Source organism: Nuphar pumila, chromosome 15, assembly GCF_984573655.1.
Source record: "Nuphar pumila chromosome 15, dmNupPumi1.hap1.1, whole genome shotgun sequence".
Taxonomy (NCBI): Eukaryota; Viridiplantae; Streptophyta; class Magnoliopsida; order Nymphaeales; family Nymphaeaceae; genus Nuphar; species Nuphar pumila.
This window is the reverse complement of record NC_143263.1, coordinates 7,931,910-7,950,470: the sequence shown is the minus strand read 5'-3', so window position 1 is coordinate 7,950,470 and position 18,561 is coordinate 7,931,910. Positions and strand designations below refer to the sequence as shown.

The following is an 18,561-nucleotide window of genomic DNA, read 5'->3' as shown; positions in this document are numbered from 1 at the left end:
TCTTACGTAAGTAGAATGAAGATCCTGGAAATCCGGTCTTGGGGAGACTTTGAGGATACAAAACTCTGTGTGCTTAATTTTGGTCCCCTAAACCCGATATTGAGGTTCCTTCTCATGGCCACGATTTTAGGGAGAGTCCGTCACTTTACCCGGGAGTGGTGTGTTTGTCACAGCTGTGATTGTCTATGGTACCAAGGAAGTGGCACTTGTGGGCGTGGGGTATCCCTTGTGTACCCGACATTAGATGTGGAGGTCTAATGTTCCAAAGGTGATTCGGTCGAGGGCTAAGTTAAAACCCAGTAATAAGATACAAATTGTGTGTTAAGCTACTCTGGAAACCTAACTTGACCTCGGGGATCTTACCCGTTGGGTGTATCCGCGGGCGATGGTAATTAAAAAGAGAAACTTAAATTGTATGCATTTAATAGGGCATGCATATGGAAAAGGGAACTTAAATGAATGCTTTTGAGTTGTTTGAGTTCTCTTCAATAGAAGCCACTTTTTTCTTAGAACAATCGAGTCTAAGATGTCCCGGTTCATTATAATGACGACACATTTTTTCTTCTATCACCATTGTTGTTATAGTTGCTTTTTCAAAAGTGAGGAGGCTTATATGTCCTCATATTATTGCTCGGTTTAGATACCACATGTACTTCATGAATATCATTTTTTAGAGCCAAACATGTTTCCTCTTAACATAGATCGGCAAGAATTTCACTAAGTGAAGTTGAATCCCTATAAAGTAGGGATCCTCGTAGTTGTTCAAATTCGGGCCTAAGCCCATAAATGAATTGAAAGAATTTTTCTCCCCATTTGTTTTTGCCTCATAGCAATAACACTTTCTTCCCATTGGGGTTCAAAGAGAGCAAGCTCATCCCGTAGAGGAGATAAAGTGCTATAGTAATCTCTAATACTCATATCTCCTTGTTTGGTTGCTCTCACTTTTTATTGCAAAAAGAAGTATCTAGCACGGTCTTTTTTAGTGTACATTCCTTTCATGAAGAACTATACTTCATTTGTCTTCTTTAATTTGAGTAGATTAGCACAAATTTTGATTTTCACATTGTTCATAAACCATGCCAATATTTTGGCATGGTTGACTTTCCCAATCTTCAACTTTGGATTGATATTCTTCAATGGCCTTGGATTTTTCTTCGTTCAAAGCTTTTTATTTATTTTCTTCTTGTTGGGCTTCAGTTGAGGTTCTGAAATCGTACCACATACAAATTTTCAAAGTTTTTTTTACCTTTGAGGTTGTTTTCTCTTGTAGCCGCCTATATTCTATAGTTAGTCTCATTCAATTTGAATGAGAGATCAATCTTTGCATCCTTGTCAGCCATTATGGAAGAGAAGAAAGAAGGAAGATAACAAGTGTGCAAAATAAAAGCACACAAAAAATAGAATAAAAGAGAGTCCCAAGAGTGCTCAATCACATAGGGGCTCTGATACCATGTAATAAAACACTAGTGCAACGACAAATGCACTAGTATACAAACAAGAAGCCACTAATGAGCAAAATACAAGCCTCAAAGGGCTAAGAGCAAATCACACATAATGAGATAGAATCCTTAAAAGTAGTGAGAGAATATTATTGAAAATGCTTATGTGACCGTTGGGGAGCTCCCAACAGTTCTTTTGGGAGGCCCCTTTATTACCCCTTAAACAAATAAATAAAAAAATAAAAAGATAAACAATAAATGATTACAAAAAAGTCCCTAGTGGACATGCCTATTTACATGTGAACAAAAAGATTAAATTGCCCCAAGTGGGCATTACAAAAGGAAATACACAAATACTTGATATAGATATATAATCCATATATACTTTAACACCATCATCCATTGATATGGGTGACAAAGAAACTAACGAGCCATGACTTTTTTGTTATGGCCTTTTTGGATTTTTTGACTTTTTCATCTTTTTGATAAGCTTGTTATTGGTTAACTTGATAGTTGATACTTGGTACTATGTTTATGAATGCTTTTCTATATTTTTGTTTTCTAGAATTGGTGTTCGTGCATTCTAACTTTTGATTGCATTCACGAAGCAAAGAAGAATATAGGCATCCAAACTATATTTTTTTGTGTTTACTTCTTTGTAGTTTGTATATCAAGTTTTATACTTTTATTGCATATGTAATAAATAATTGATTTAATTTTTTTCCGGGCAAGGGAGCACCAAGTTTTAGGATGTTAATGTTAAAGATTTTAATTTGGAAGGAGATCATGACTTGAAAACTCAAAACATGAGATTAGAAGATCTTGTCCTTTCATCATCCATTGAAATGGGTAATAAAGAAAATGGTGAGCCATGACTTTTTTGTTATGGCCTTTTTGGATTTTTGGACTTTTTTGTCTTTTTAGTAAGCTTGTTATTTGTTAACTTGATAGTTGATACTTGATACTATGTTTATGAATGTTTTTTTATATTTTGTTTGTTGAGTAATTGTTAGGTATTGCTGTCTATTATCTATTTATCTTAAATTGTTATTAGCATGTTATAATTTGTTTCTTAAATGTTAATTTGTTAGTTATAGCTTTACTTGTTATTGAATTTTGATTCTTTGAATAAAAGTTATTTGCCGGTTACTAGTTTAGTTGGTTATTAAATGTTAAATTAATTTATGTTGTTGTCTTGTGGGAAAAATGGATTTTGATTTTTTTTAATTTATTTTGTATTTATGTGATATATATATATATATATATATATATATATCAATGTGTCCCCATACCCACATTTTTTAAAATTGTCATGTCGTACCCTCTACCTGTACCCATGTGACATAGCTCAGTTGAGTTGATAAGTAAAGCAAGGTTGGCAGAAGACAAGAAGCAGGTGGACACTCCTATGGAAGCTAATTGCAAGTTAAAATATTCAAATGGTGAACTTCTCGATGATCCTACAGTATACAGGCAATTCGTAGGGAGTTTGATTTACTTGATCATCTCCATGCTAGATATTACCTTTGTTATGCATGTAGTGAACCAGTTTATGAGTGCACCTAGATCAACTCACTTGGCAGTTGTGCTGAGAATTATTACATGTATTAAGAGCACAATGCATTATGCACTATTCTTTTTTGCTTCATTTGCATTAGAGCTGAAAGCATATTGTGATGCAAACTTTGGAGGAGTATTTCATGATAGCCACTCTACCACTGAATTTTGTATATTCTTGGGGGACTCCTTGATATCTTGGAAGAGTAAAAAGCAACAGAGAGTTGCTTTGTCCACAGCGGAAGCCGAGTTTCGTACTATGGCCCAAGTTACAGTAGAGATTACAAAGTTAAGATGGTTATTGCAGGGTATGGGAGTTATTGTAGAGAAGGCTATTACCTTGTATTGTGACAATCAGAGTGCTATTCATATTGCCAAATATCCGTTTTTTCATGAGAGAATCAAGCACATTCAGATAGATTGTCATTTCACCCATAGAGTCTATTTAGAAGGAATCATATCGTTGTCATACGTTGGAACCGCTAGTCACAGATTGCGTCACCAAAAGTTTGTCCTTAAGGACATTCCAATCATTTTTTTTCAAGCTTGGGATGATTGTGTTATCATTACCTCAAGTTTGAGGGGGAGTGTTAAGGAATGTAATATACTAATATGCATTTTACCAATGTGTGTATGCTGCCCTCTCAAGATTGTACATATGTTTATTGTAGAAGGGTGTTTTTGTAACATGGCTTTAGGCATTATAGTCAACCATTTTTGTCTTCTTATGTAACCCTAAGGAGACGTCCCCTTCTATGTTGTAGTTTTTCATTCTTTTGAACCTAATGAAGTCTTGTGGGTTATTCTCTCACTTTCTCTTCTTCTCTGTTATGCTTGCCCTATCTTTATGCTCGTGTGATATCTTTTTCAGTTTTGAACAGATTTTTATGGTTAGTTTCATTATTTTATTCAAAGTTACAAACATCTTGATGACTTCATATTGACCACATCTTCAGGGTTTTATTTAAATCATGGAATAAAGTGCGACCATTTTGTTGATTAATTGCATACATTACATTACTAATTTGTTACAATTTTTTTGTAATTCAATGTTTAGAAACCCTATATACACATCAAACACGCACAACTCTCTGGTGCAGATGTGCATGTAAAGAGTCTTACACACAATCAAGTCTACAAACAACTTGACAAAACATATATTCACCCAATATGGTAAACCAAAATAGCATACAAAATGCTCCACAGCACAAACATAAGAATAGTGCATAAATGCACTTGAATCTGAATATGTAAGAGGTAAAACCCTCTACCTTTATGTTAAAATTACAATGGGCAGCATGCCCTTATTTATAGAGAGATTACATGAGAGGAGCTATTAAAATAGCTGTTGGGATAGCTGTTGGGCTACTCCCAACAGCTCTAATTAGATCCGTTGGGAGTAGCCCAACAACTCTATTCAAACAGTCAACATTTTGACTGTTTGACAGAACCTGACAAAAAGGTTGTTGGCTGTTTTGACAGCCCAACAGCTCTAGTCAATTATGACTGTTTGACAAAAAGACAAAAAAATAAGAAAGAAATAAAATTACAAAAATAAATAAATAAAAAAGTATTACAAGAATATAAGTATATACTTTAAATATATAGTTATATACATATATATATACATATACATACTCTTGTATTACAAAAAGTATGTATATATATAAATATATATATATATTCAAGTATATACATATATATGTTATTTTCTAACAGTCTCCCTCAAACTTATGGTGAAATCACCGAAAGTTTGTCAAGTAAAAAGTTGAATCTTGGTGAGCATAGTGCCTTGGTGAAGAAGTCAGCAAGTTGATATTCTGATGTCACATAGGGAAGATCAATAGTCTTCTTCAAATATTCTTCACGAACAAAATGGTAATCCATCTCTATATGCTTAGTTCTTTCATGAAACGTATGATTTCGAGCAATGTATATCGAACTCTTATTGTCACAGCACAATCTTGTAGGATTCTGAAGGTGAATCCCCATATCTGAAATCAGTTGTTTGAGCCACACGACTTCCATAGTAGTAGTTGTCATTGCTCTATATTCAGCTTCTGTAGATGATAATGACACCTTTTGTTGTTTCTTGCACCTCCATGAAATCAAAGATTCACTTAGAAATATACAAAAACCAGTTGTTGAGCGCATGTTATTTGGATCTCCTCCCCAATCAGCATCAGAATATGCAATAAGATCTAAGGAGGAAGAAGAGGACAGAAAGACTCCTGTATTTATAGTGCCTCTGATGTATTTAATAATTCTCATGACTGCACTCATATGAGCTGATGTTGGGGCATGTTGAAATTGACTGGCTATATGTACAACATGGGCTATGTCTGGTCTTGTAATACTTAAATACATAAGAGATCCCACTAGCTGTCTGAAGAGAGTTGGATTGTCCAAAGGAACTCCATCATCGGCTCGCATTTTCATTCTGACAATCTTTGGAGTATCAACAACTTTATCATCTGAAAGTCCTGACCTGTCAATAATATCTGAAGCAAACTTTGTTTGTGACAATATGTATCCTCGGTTAGAGTATGAAACTTCTATACCAAGAAAGTATGTTAGAAACCCAAGATCTGTCATTTCAAAAGAATTTTTCAAAAACTGTTTTACTTTCTTGATTCCCTCCTTGTCACTACCTGTAATTAACATATCATAACATATAAAAGTAAAATTATAATATCAGCAGAAGAGTTCTTGATAAACAAAGTTGTATCCGTATAGCATGGTTTAAAACCATACCTTGTAATAACATTGTTAAAAGTATCAAACTAAGCTTTAGGTGCTTGTTTAAGGCCATATAATGTCTTTTTTAATTTAAGCACTTTACCTGAAGGAATTATTAATCCAGGTGGAATATCCATATATACTTCCTCATTGAGATTCCCATTTAAAAATGCATTTTTAACATCCATTTGAAATATATTCCAATTTTTAATAGCTGAAATAGCTACAAGCATTCGAACAGTAGTCATCCTGGCAACAGGAGCAAAACTTTCTTCGTAATCTACTCTGTATTCTTGATAATATCCTTTGGCAACTAGCCTGGCTTTATGTCTTTCCAAGGATCCATCACTTTTGGTTTTTACTTTAAAAACCCATCTACAACCTATTGTCTTCTTTCCTATAGGTAAATCCAGAATTTCCCAAGTATTAGCATCTTTAAGAGCTTCTAATTCTATGTGCATAGCTTTTATCCATTCAGGTAAATTTTTTGCTTCATTGTAACATGAGGGTTCAAAATATGAGTGGATAGCTATAAGACATGCTATATGTTTAGGAGAGAATGAATCATAAGACACAAATTTATTTGGGATTCTTGAGGTTCATTCTGATCTACGAATAGTGGTTTGTTTTGAAGGAATTTCTGATGCTTCAAGATTACTTTGATTTACACCTTCATTGAATGCATTTTGATTTCTTCTAGTGTATACTATTGGTTCAACTGTTGTTCTATTTTCAATAAGAGGTTCTACATAAATATTTTCATCATTAGACAATAGTTTGAACAAGAAAGAATAATCAGAGTTTATGTCTTCCGACATGTTTTCTTCAAATCCACTTTCATTTTCAACAAAATTAACATTCCTTGAAATGAGAAGTTTATCATTTTTGGTATCATAACATTTAAATCATTTTTGTGTTTCTGAATAACCAATGAACGCACAGGAAATAGCTTTAGAAGATAGTTTATCTCCTTTATCATTTAAAACATAACATTTGCAACAAAAATTCTCAGTCTTTGATAGTCAGGTTGATATTTAAATAATTTTTCAAAAGGAATTTCATTAGATAAAGTTTTGGAGGGCATCTTATTTATAAGATATACTGAGGTTAATGCAGCTTTAGCCCAAAGATTTTTTGGAACATTTTTAGCAATAAGAAGAGTCCTTGTAGTTTCCATAATATGTCTGTGTTTCCTTTCTGAAATTTCATTTTGTTGCGGGGTTCTAGGACATGATCTTTGATGTAAAATTCCTTCATTTTCTAAAAATTGTTTAAACTCATTTGACAAGTATTCTCCTCCAGAGTCAGTTCTGAGAATTTTCAGTTTACTTTCAAATTGATTTTTAATCATGTTATGGAATGTTTGGAAGGTTGCAAATACATCTGATTTATACTTAAGAAAGTAAATCCAACAATATCTAGTGAAGTCATCAATAAACACAACATAGTAGGAGAATCCGCCTTTAGAGGCTACAGGAGCAGGACCCCATACATCCGAATGAACTAATTCAAAAGGCATTGAGGAGTAAAAAGTTCTTTGACCATAAGGCAAGACTGTCATTTTACCAAGTAAACATTCTTTGCATTCAAAATTATCTTTACAAAGATTCTTGGTAATAGGTACAAAATTTAATTTTCTTATATTTGGATGCCCAAGTCTATGATGCCAAGTCCGTATGTCTTTTGTTTGGGCAGTGTTGCAAAATGATTCCTTTGGAATACAAAGAAAATCCATATAATAGAGATGTCCTTGCCTAGAACCTTCCCCAATCAATTTCTCGGACTGGCGATCCTGCACCCAACATTTACTTGATGAGAAAATGACATCACATCCATGATCCGAGATTTGAGAAACAGAAAGTAGATTAAGATGAAGTTTTGGTATAAGTCTTATTTTCGGAATATAAAAGTTGTTATGTTTTGACAAATCATTTTTAAAAATTCCAACACCCTCTATTTCCAAGGCAATACCATCGGCAGTGGAAACAAATGATGCATTTGAATTAGGTTGACATTCTGATAGTATAGATCTATGTGGGGTCATATGAAAAGAAGCTCCTGAATCAAGAAGCCAAGAGCACATAACAGGAGTAGAAGAGGTTGAAATGGCCGCTCCTGAGGTAGATCCTTTAAGCAGTGGTTGCAATGCCTTCGTCAGTTGAGATAATGATTTGGTGAGGTCTTTGAGATTCAAAGTATCTTCATCTTGTTTTGATGGTACAGCCGCAACACGCTTTTCTTGAGGCCTATATTTGTATCTAGGACATTGAGGCCTAATATGACCGGGCTCATTATAATTATGGCAAATGATTTTTTATTCTCCTCGATTCTTATTAAAATAAGGAGGTTTATATGGCTTGATATAGTGTCCTGGTTTTGATGCGGCAAGTGCGCAATACTCTTCTTGACCATTGCTAGAAGTAGCAAGCACACTAACATTTTTACTCATGTTTAGCCTAGTCTCTTCTCCACTAAGTTTAGTGAGAATCTCATGAATAGGAGGAGGTGATGAAGATGATAGCAAGGAGGCCCTTGTTTGTTCAAACTCGGGTCTCAAACCATAGAGAAAAGCGAAAAGTCTCTCTTCTTCAACTTGAACTCTCCGCATTTCTATACACTTTCCTTCCCATTTGGGTTCAAATTCGGCAAGTTGGATCCAAATGGAAGATAACTCCATAAAATAATCTCTTATATTCTTATCTCCTTGCTTAATATTTCTAACTTTTTCTTGAAGATAATACTTGTGAGTCATATCTTTTTCGGTAAACATACCTCTAAGATATTCCCATGCTTCATTTGCCTTTTTGTAACACAAAAGGTTTGAGGCAATTTTTGTCTCAACTCCACTAAGCATCCATGAAAGAATTTTGGCATTTTTCATTTCCCATTCATCTAATTTTTTGTAGTATTCTTCCATGGCTTTGTTTTTTTCTTCAAGACTAGTCTCAACGTCATTTTCACCTAACGTAATTTTGGGAGTGGGTTCAAGAATAGTACCTCTTACAAATCCCCACAAACCTTGACCCTTGATGAATGTCTCCAAGTGTCCCGCCCAAATGTTATAGTTGCTTCCTTCAAGTTTGAATGGCGGAATGAAGTTGGAGTTGCTTGTATTGTGCGGAAAAATTCACCCACGATAAATTCAAAGAAAAAAAGGAACCACCAATCACGAAATAGAGAAGGCACGCTTTACGAGGCAGCTCACCGGTTGATCATACACCAAACTCTGATACCATGTAAAGAGTCTTACACACAATCAAGTCTACAAACAACTTGACAAAACATACATTCACCAAATATGGTAAACCAAAATAGCATACAAAATGCTCCACAGCACAAACATAAGAATAGTGCATAAATGCACTTGAATCTATGTCACATGGGTGCGGGTGCGGGTGCGACACGGGTGCGGCACAATTTTAAAATTTTTGGACACGGGGACTCGGCAAAATATATATATATATATATATATATATATATATATATATATATATATATATATATATATATATATATATATATATATATATATATATATATATATATATATATAATTTTATTGAGCTTGTTGAAAACATTTATACGGTATTGACTTTTCCTGTTATGTGAGATTTTTGTGATTCATTTTCTCAAAATTTACTAAGTGTGTTAAATAATTTCTAGTTTAAAATATCATGGAGATGGAAGCCTTTTTATTAACTGAAACATTCTTTTCTTTAGGTATTGGATTTCTTCAATAGTCGCATGGATGCACAAAATGTATTTATTTTATTTTATTTTTAAAATGCCACAGTGTGACTGTGCACAGGCACAGTCCACAGCACTGTGACTGTGCACAGTCACAGGCACAGTCACAGACTGTAAGACTGTGCACAGTCACACAGTCACAGACTGTGCACAGTCTGTGACTGTGCACACTGCACAGCCTGTGACTGTGCACAGTCACAGTCTGTGACTGCAGCACAGTCACAGTCTGTGCCTCTTTTTATATATATTTTTTTAAATAAAAAATATAAAAATTTGATTTTTTAGGGACATTTTTGGACTCGGTCAAAGTTGACCGAGTCCAAAATGTAGACGGACTCGGCCTGGACTCGTTGACCGAGTCCGACTCGGCGTTGACCGAGTCCGGGCCGAGTCCGAAGCCGTACCCGAGTCCGCACCCGTGTCGGGGCATGTCGACTCGGGTGCGGCACCTCCTTAGCCGAGTCCGTGTGACATAGACTTGAATCTGAATATGTAAGAGGTAAAACCCTCTACCTTTATGTTAAAATTACAATGGGCAGCATGCCCTTATTTATAGAGAGATTACATGAGAGGAGCTATTAAAATAGTTGTTGGGATAGTTGTTGGGCTACTCCCAACAGCTCTAATTAGAGCCGTTGGGAGTAGCCCAACAGCTCTATTCAAACAGTCAACATTTTGACTGTTTGACAGAACCTGACAAAAAGGCTGTTGGCTGTTTTGACAGCCCAACAGCTCTAGTCAATTATGACTGTTTGACAAAAAGACAAAAAAATAAGAAAGAAATAAAATTACAAAAATAAATAAATAAAAAAGTATTACAAGAATATAAGTATATACTTTAAATATATAGTTATATACATATATATATATACATATACATACTCTTGGTATTACGAAAAGTATGTATATATATATATATAAATATATATATATATATTCAAGTATATACATATATATGTTATTTTCTAACAGTGCACACCACTTATATCATTATTCTTACATTTTCAGGTAAATCTGAATGCAAAAATGGATTTATCATGGCTCATTTGCTTTAGGACCAAAAATTTTACACATTGAAATGTATTTAAACAACAAAAATGAAAGGTTTAGATTGCACTAATTTGTAACTATAAGCAAAGGTCTTTTACATATAATTTGTTAGACTAAATGAACCATGCTAAATCCATATGTGAAGTCTTATGTACTTGAAAATGCGTAAGTAGATGTAGTAGCACTTATCTATACGCTATGCTCATCCACACCGAGTATCAGTCTATATATAATCCACGTATCTAGCCTTTTAAGCCTCAATGTGTGTGTGTGAGAGAGAGAGAGACTCTAACTCCAAGGTACCTTGTTGTAGTAGTAAATATGTCTTAAACTGGAATAAAGAAGAGCATAGACTACATTATATACTACAAATATATATCAAAAAATATCCATTCACAGAAAAGGATTAAGAGTTGCTTACAGTCAATTCAGAAAATAGCACATCATTTTGTGGGCATACACCAAGCTCCTTTCGTATTTGATTCTAGCACAAGAAAAGGATGACAGAAGTTTGAGAATATCCCAAATTTGAGAAAAAAGAAGAAATGAACTTATATGAATAACAAAAAGCAATCATTCAAGAGATATAATGGCCATATGTGAATACATGTACGGGAAGAAACATTTCCACTAAAATCAAATTGCATGATGTGCAAAAAGCATTCCAGAGAATTTTTACCTCTGATATCTATGAATATAGAATGTCAAAAGGCCCATATTTCACATTTTGAGATTAAAGTGTTCAGGGTTTAGAAACAAACACAGATTTAGGAGAGGCATCAAAATAAGCAAGCTATCATAGACATCACCATAAAGGCACACAATATTCACAACCAAAAAAAAGTTTAAACTAGCAAGAATAACAAACAAGTATGACTTAAAAGTCAAGTGTGAGTCTAATGTATTCTGATCACTGCAAAAACTGCATGCTCAAACAAATGTGCCTAAAGCAGAAGAATTAGATTCAATTGTTCTGAATGACTTGTGAAGAAGTGACCATATTATTAAGAACCTGATACTCATTCAGTTACCATGTCTGTTCTAATATTTTTCCCAAGCACAACAGCGTCACCAGAGGTTGGAGAAAGAAGGCCAACAAGCATTGATATTGTTGTGCTTTTGCCAGCTCCATTATGACCTTCCACATTACAAGAATACGGATCAGCATCATTTATAATAAGTATCCCAGTTGTAGAAGAAAATTGTGAAAAATAAACCATCACTAACATGCAAACATAGTATATCGCAATTAATATAAAGAAACTGGTAACATATGATTTTTGTCAGGAAATTTTCAAAGAACAAAAAAGAATACCACCTAAGTAACCAAAAACTACCGAAATTGATTTTTCTTTGTGTGGCGAAAGTAGAACCTAACCAAATGAAATACCAATGTGAGCATTTAAAAAACACTAAATGTTGCAAATAGCTCAAGTTACTAAAACAACTAAAAGTGAACAGAAAGAGGTGTTATTGTTCATATACAATGTATCATCTATGCCTGTCAGTCCACAACATGCAAATGAATAAGCAAAGATGGGACTAAGCTTAAATCTCACGAACTTTGAGCCCAAAGCATCTGTCAAGATTCAATTCACCAGGGGTTACAAACTCCTATATTTATCCAAATATGAGAGCTTGATTTGGCCTCCGTCATCACGCACCCAAATCCAATTCATCATAAGGAAAAAATTTGAAAGAAAAAGACAAATAAAAAAGATAGTTGAGCACTCTCACTCTCCATTTTCTCTCCCCAGTCCCCTCAAATAGTTGCAATGGATGCCTTAAATTATTTTGTCTACTCACACACACATCCCACATGAATATCATCTTCAAGTGCAACTTCTTGAATAACAACTAAATCATTATGATTAAAAACATCTAACAGCAAATATAAGTTGCCAAGTGAAATGTAACATAATTGATGACAAATTTTAAAGGAAAAAGAAAATATAAAATAACTAATCAAGATCTTAACAAGAAATAGATAAGGATACAATGTTGACCACGTCCAACACAAGGTTGCCTGTGCCCATGAAGGGTGGGTGTGTCGAGTGTGTTTTCTGCTGACAAAGGATACACATGATAGGTTTCAGTGTAACCTAGTTTCTACGATCACAATTAATGGTTAATCACATTTAATGACCACATTAAATATCAATACTTTTACCCAAAAATTCCAATCCAACTCATCCCAAGTCTAGTCAAACTGCAAATTGACAATTTCTTTCATCAACTTGGTGGAGCTCTTTGAAAGGAAATGGTGATATTCAAATATCACCACCAAAGTCCACAAAATACACAAGTGGACAATCAACAAGAGAAACACTCACAATGGAGTTTACACACAAAACCCTCAAAGGGGTATTCTCACAAAAGAGATACAAAATATTATTTTATTAATCAAAGAAATGCAACAAAATGCATTACGACAAATGAGGGATTTCAACCCTTTTTATACACAACATGGAACGCCTAAGAGACGTTGGAGCAGGTCCAATGGCTCTCTATTTGACTAGTCAACATTATGTTGACTAGTTCAAATAGAACTAAAAAAGCTAACTAAAAAGAAACTAAATCCTAATACTTAGTTACAATATATATATATAGGTGTACATACATACTAATATATACATATGTATCTATGTATGTACTGTAATATCTTATATTTTTTCATGATTTTTAAAAGTCAAAAATGTAATTTTTGAATTATATATATATATATATTTAAAATTGATAAAATCATTGGAAAATGATTTAAATAGAGGTGACGTCAGCTAGGTCTGGACGTGGCCAAGAGCCTACTGACATGAGCTAATTGAGTTAAGTATAATTTGAGAAATTTTTAGTTTTTAACCTTCAAATTCGAGTAAAATTCGAGCGAAATTCAGGTAAAACTCTGGCAAAGTTCGGAAGCGAAATTGAGGTATGACCACCGTTAGATCCACCTCGGAACGTAGATCTCGTAGGAGATCTGTTTTCTCTAAATCGGATTATAATTGGCCCGAAAAATGCATTTTTCAAAAATGACCGGCCTCTATTTTTGAAGTTTTTTCTGGTTTAGATCGGATTGGATCCGCTACGTTTGATCCAAGTTAGTATGAATCTGGATCTAGTCTAGGATCCATATTGATTAGGATTTGGTCCAGATTAGATTCATTTGGATTTTAATATAGATTTAGATCTTTGATCCAAATTTAGATCCAGAATCCATTCATGGCAATTTTAAAACTACTTAAAATTTAAAGTTTTAAATTCAACTAACCTTTAAATTAAAGTAAGAATGAGGTAGAGTTCCACTTGGGGTAAAACTCTACCCCATGAGACCTTCTAGAAGGGGGAATCCTCCCTGGAATATTCTTTTAGATCATTAATTAAATAAAATAAAAAATTAAAAGAGATAAAATCTAGATGGATAAGAGTGTAGAGTTCTACACATAGTAGAACTCTACTCTTATAGAGGAGGATCTAGAGGGTACGTCAACCCCTATCTAGAACACCTTAAACAAATATAAAAAGGGGACTAGAAGGCCTCTCTCTAGAATTCATGTTAGAGAGAGAGAGAGAGAGAGAAAGAAAGGAGAAATCGTGTGAGAAGAATAAGAAAAGAAAGAAATCGGAAAAGAAGAGAAAAATAAAATAAAACATCATCCATTGATTTTTTTTCTCTAGTTTTCGATCTACGAATCAAGGTATGGGTTTCTCTCTCAATTCGCACGGAAAGGAATATGTATAAATTAATTTGGCATAGTTTTAGAGGAGAAATAAGGAAAATATGATTTCAAGGCTATATATATAGTTAATTTTCATATATGTCAATTTCTCTGTTCAAGCAAATCTGAATATATATATATATATATATATATATATATATATATATATATATATATATATATATATCAGGTTTGACAAGTTCTCATGTTCATCCAATATGAAGATATATATGTATATATATATATATATATCTAGATTTATTGAATTCCCATGTTCATGCATACTAAAAATATATATGTATATATATTCTCAGATTTGTCGACTTTCTTGAGCATGTATTTGAAAATATACATGTGTTTCAGATTTTGTCGATTTTCTTGGTTATGCATCTAAAAATATGCATGTAGTTTAGACCTGAAATTATGCATGTAATTCAGATTTGTTGATTTTTCCTATTTATACATACTGAATATATACATGTGATTCTGATTTGCTGATTTTATTGCTCATGCATATTGTAATATACATGTAGTTTAGAGAATTGATTTTATTTGTTCAAGCGGTTATAATATGTTGGCTGATTCATGTACATGAATCATCCCAACTGATTATTATCATGTACATGAATCATACCAATTTATGTTAATATATGACTGGCGATCCATGTACATGGATTTTATCATGTACATGGAACAGACCAGTGGTTTCTGGTCAATGTGCATGAATCTGACCATCAATTATATTTTTGTTTCAGCAGTTATATTTATTATTCAGTAGTTATTTTTAGTTCAGCTGTGTACATGTTTTGACATGTTTGGCCAACCCATGTACATGAATCTAATCATGTTCATGGATCAGACCAGTTGTTAACACATGCATACGCATGTCTGGCCGACCCATGTACATGAATGTGATCATGTATATGAATCAGCCTGGCTGGAATATGTTTACTTTATGAGTGGTTGATCCATGTACATAGATCAGACCAGGTATTGTTATGATGATGTTAATGTCTGGCTCAGCCCAGCTGAATTTAATTCATATCTGGCCGACTGTTTACTTATTTTTCTGCCCAGTTGAATTTAATTATGTATGACTGGCCCATGATTTTGATCAGGTACATCGATCAGCCAGCTACTGATATGATTATTTTTAGTCTGGTCGATCCATGTACATGATCAGACCCATGTACATGATTTTGATCATGTACATGGATCAGACCAGTTATGGATATGTTGTGAGTAGTGGATACATGCACATGATTTTGATCATGTACATGAACCGAACAAGCTGTGGATAGCTTTCTGATGGTCTATACATGTACATGAATATGATCATGTACATGAATCTGACCAGCAGTGGGTAAATTTCTACATAGCCGATTTATGTACATGAAGATGATCATGTACATAAATCTGATCGAAAAGTGTGTTTTTATTTGATACATGAACCTGATCCTAAACCGATCAGTTTGCAATTGTGCATATCACACACATGAATCTGAAATTAATTAGATGTTTGCATGACTGTGATCATATGCATGTTTGATTGATTATATGCATGAAATTGATCATAAATGGTAGGGTCTGCAAGCACTGGGTTCGCATGCGTATGTACTTGGCATAATGTACATTCTTTTTGTATTTTGAATATGCATTGTGAACATATTGGGAAACTGTGTATGTGTTTCAAGTCCACTGAAATTTTGCAATTTGCATAAATTACTTTTTAAGATATGTTAGTAATTATGTGTGAACCACTGAAGGCATGTGTAGGCCGGGAGCATGCGTTGCTCCAATGTTGTTGATTTTGATTATGCATTGCAAAATTAATTTCTGAAAATTATTTGTTTTTTAAATTTAATTACATTGTTAAATTGTAAAGGACAGGGCCTGACATTGTTTTTGTATGTAGATTTGAAAAATAGTCCTTGTGTAAAGAACTTGGAATTGATTTGAAATGGTAAAAGAGACCCAAACAATGTAATTAATATCTTCATTGATGTCCCTTCCACAGTGTGTGAATCCTAGATGACGGTCATAGGGAAGTGTGAGGATACTAAAACTCCGTTGTGATTATGCCCCAGAACCCGAATGTGTGGTTCACTTCCCGACCACGGTTTTAGAGAGTTTTCAGACACTTTGCAGGAGGTACTGTTGTTGAATCAATTGTAGTTATTGGTATACCAAGAAAGTGGAGTCAATGGTTGAGGATTTTCATTGATGTCCCGACATTAAGAGAGGATTACTAATGTTCCGATGGAAGGTGAGGATTCCTGATATCAGTCGATAAACACGTGTGAAACTCAGTAAATAAAATACAAATGTTTGTGTTAAGCTATAATTGAGAACTTAACTTGAACTTTAGGAATTGTGCCCATTTTGAGTATATGCGGATTTAAGGAAAAGTGAAAATTAAATTTGTATGCATTTAAATAGGGACATGCATGCAAAAGGAACTTTGATAAATAACTTAATAAGTTATTCGTTCATGTGCATTGAATCATGCATATTTTACTGTTCAACAGTAATTCATACATCTTTACATGTTTGATTCTCCATGATATTTGGTTGAATGCTTGAATGGTAAGATAGTTATGGTAAGTTATTGCTTGTGATTTCCTCTAAAATTTATGCATGAATTGATTTATGTTATTTCCTTTAATGTTTGAATTTTTAGAGGAATTTGTACGAGGACTTCGGCTTTTACCCATTCTTTAAAAACTGTTTTACAGACACAAATGCTCAGCGATGTCTTGGATGAGGTAGCTGGAGGATACGAGACTTGTGATGGTGTTTGGGTTCTGACCAGAAGGCATGATTTTGATATAGTCGATTTTGATATTCTTAGACTTTTTGACTTTTTGAGTTAATTAATAAAGTTGATTTATTACTTCAAGTTGATTCAATGCATAGAACGGTTTGTGGTTTGATATATTAAATTTGTGATGTGCCTCGGGTCCTTGGGAGGTTTTCCGCAAATGCTTTAAAAAAATCCCATTTTTTTTCGGGTCGGTTGGGGTCATTACATATACATACAATTTAACACTCCCCCTCAAACTTTATGGCTGAATAATTGAAAGTTTGCCTAAGAGAAAGTGAAATCTAAAAGCAATGTGAGGTTTGGTGAAGAAATCTGCCAACTGATATTCTGAAGTAACATAGGGAAGATCGATAATGTCTTGTAGATACTCGTCTCTTACATAATGACAGTCTATCTCAATATGTTTAGTATGCTTGTAAAAGGTCCAGTTACTGGCAATGTAGATAGAATATTTGTTGTTACAACACATTCATGATGCTCCTATAATCGGAACGCCCATATCAGCCAACAGTCTTCTGAGCCAGACCACCTTCATAGCGGTTGTAGTCATTGCTTGGTATTTTACTTTATTTCAAGAGAGAGAAACATTTTGTTGCTTCTTACATCGTCGTGAGATCAATGATTCTCCTAAGAAAACACAAAAACCTGTGGTTGAGTGTCGGCTATTGAGATCATCTCTCCAGTTAACATCAGTATAAGCAATTAAATCTAACATGGAATAAGCAGACAAAAAAAGGCCTTGATAAACAGAAGACTTAATGTATCTATGTCATAAAGTCAAATCTATTTTTTGAATATTACAACATAACATATTCATGGGAATTTGCAAAAAATCTATGTAATATAACATAACATATTCTTGGTAATTTGCAAAAAATCCATGTAATATAGGTCTCTTTCCCTATGGCCTCCCTCAATCAGCTTCCCTAACTGGCAATCCCGTACCCAACATCCATTAGAGGAGGAGACATTACATCTATGATAATATATTTGTAAGATAGATAAAATATTTAAATTTAATTTAAGAATAAATCTAACTTTTTGAATAACAAAAAATTTTGAATTTTGAGAAAGTTTTTTCAAAATTTCCTATGCCCTTTATTTTAAGAGCTGTACCATCCATAGTAAACACACTGAACACACTTGAGTTACCACGATATTCAAATAAAATGTTACTGATATGTATCATGTGAAACGAGGCACCTGAATCAAGAAGCCGAGGATTTTTACCAGGACTTGAGAAGGACGAGACAACTGCTCAAGTGGATGAAGACGCTCCGTTGAGAAGAGGCTAAAAAGCTTCCATAAGTTGAGCCAGGGACATGCTTCCAACAGATGATTCTTGGGTAGGGGCAATGTCATTTGGAATTCTTGAGGAGAGCTAATTGAAGTGGCTTTCTTCTCAAAAGTCCCAAGTTATGTGTCCAAGTTCGCGACAAAAGTGGAAAATAGCCTTATTTCTATCATACTCATTTCCTTGTCTTCTATAGTA

At 33.9% G+C, this 18,561-nt stretch overlaps 1 protein-coding gene across 5 annotated transcripts in view; it reads right to left on the bottom strand.

The window, feature by feature from the left end:
- ABCA1 (ATP-binding cassette A1) overlaps positions 1-18,561 on the bottom strand; it is a 198,441-nt gene that overhangs the window by 123,672 nt on the left and 56,208 nt on the right. For all 5 annotated transcript variants that reach the window (XR_016428135.1, XR_016428136.1, XM_089990662.1 and 2 more), the window contains 2 exons: positions 11,564-11,670; positions 10,954-11,016 (listed from right to left, as the gene is read on the bottom strand). Coding sequence is in view for 3 of the 5 variants with exons in the window: in XM_089990662.1 (XP_089846788.1) it covers positions 10,954-11,016; positions 11,564-11,670 (170 nt within the window). In the remaining 2 variants the exon portion in view is untranslated. The remainder of the gene's footprint in view (positions 1-10,953; positions 11,017-11,563; positions 11,671-18,561) is intronic.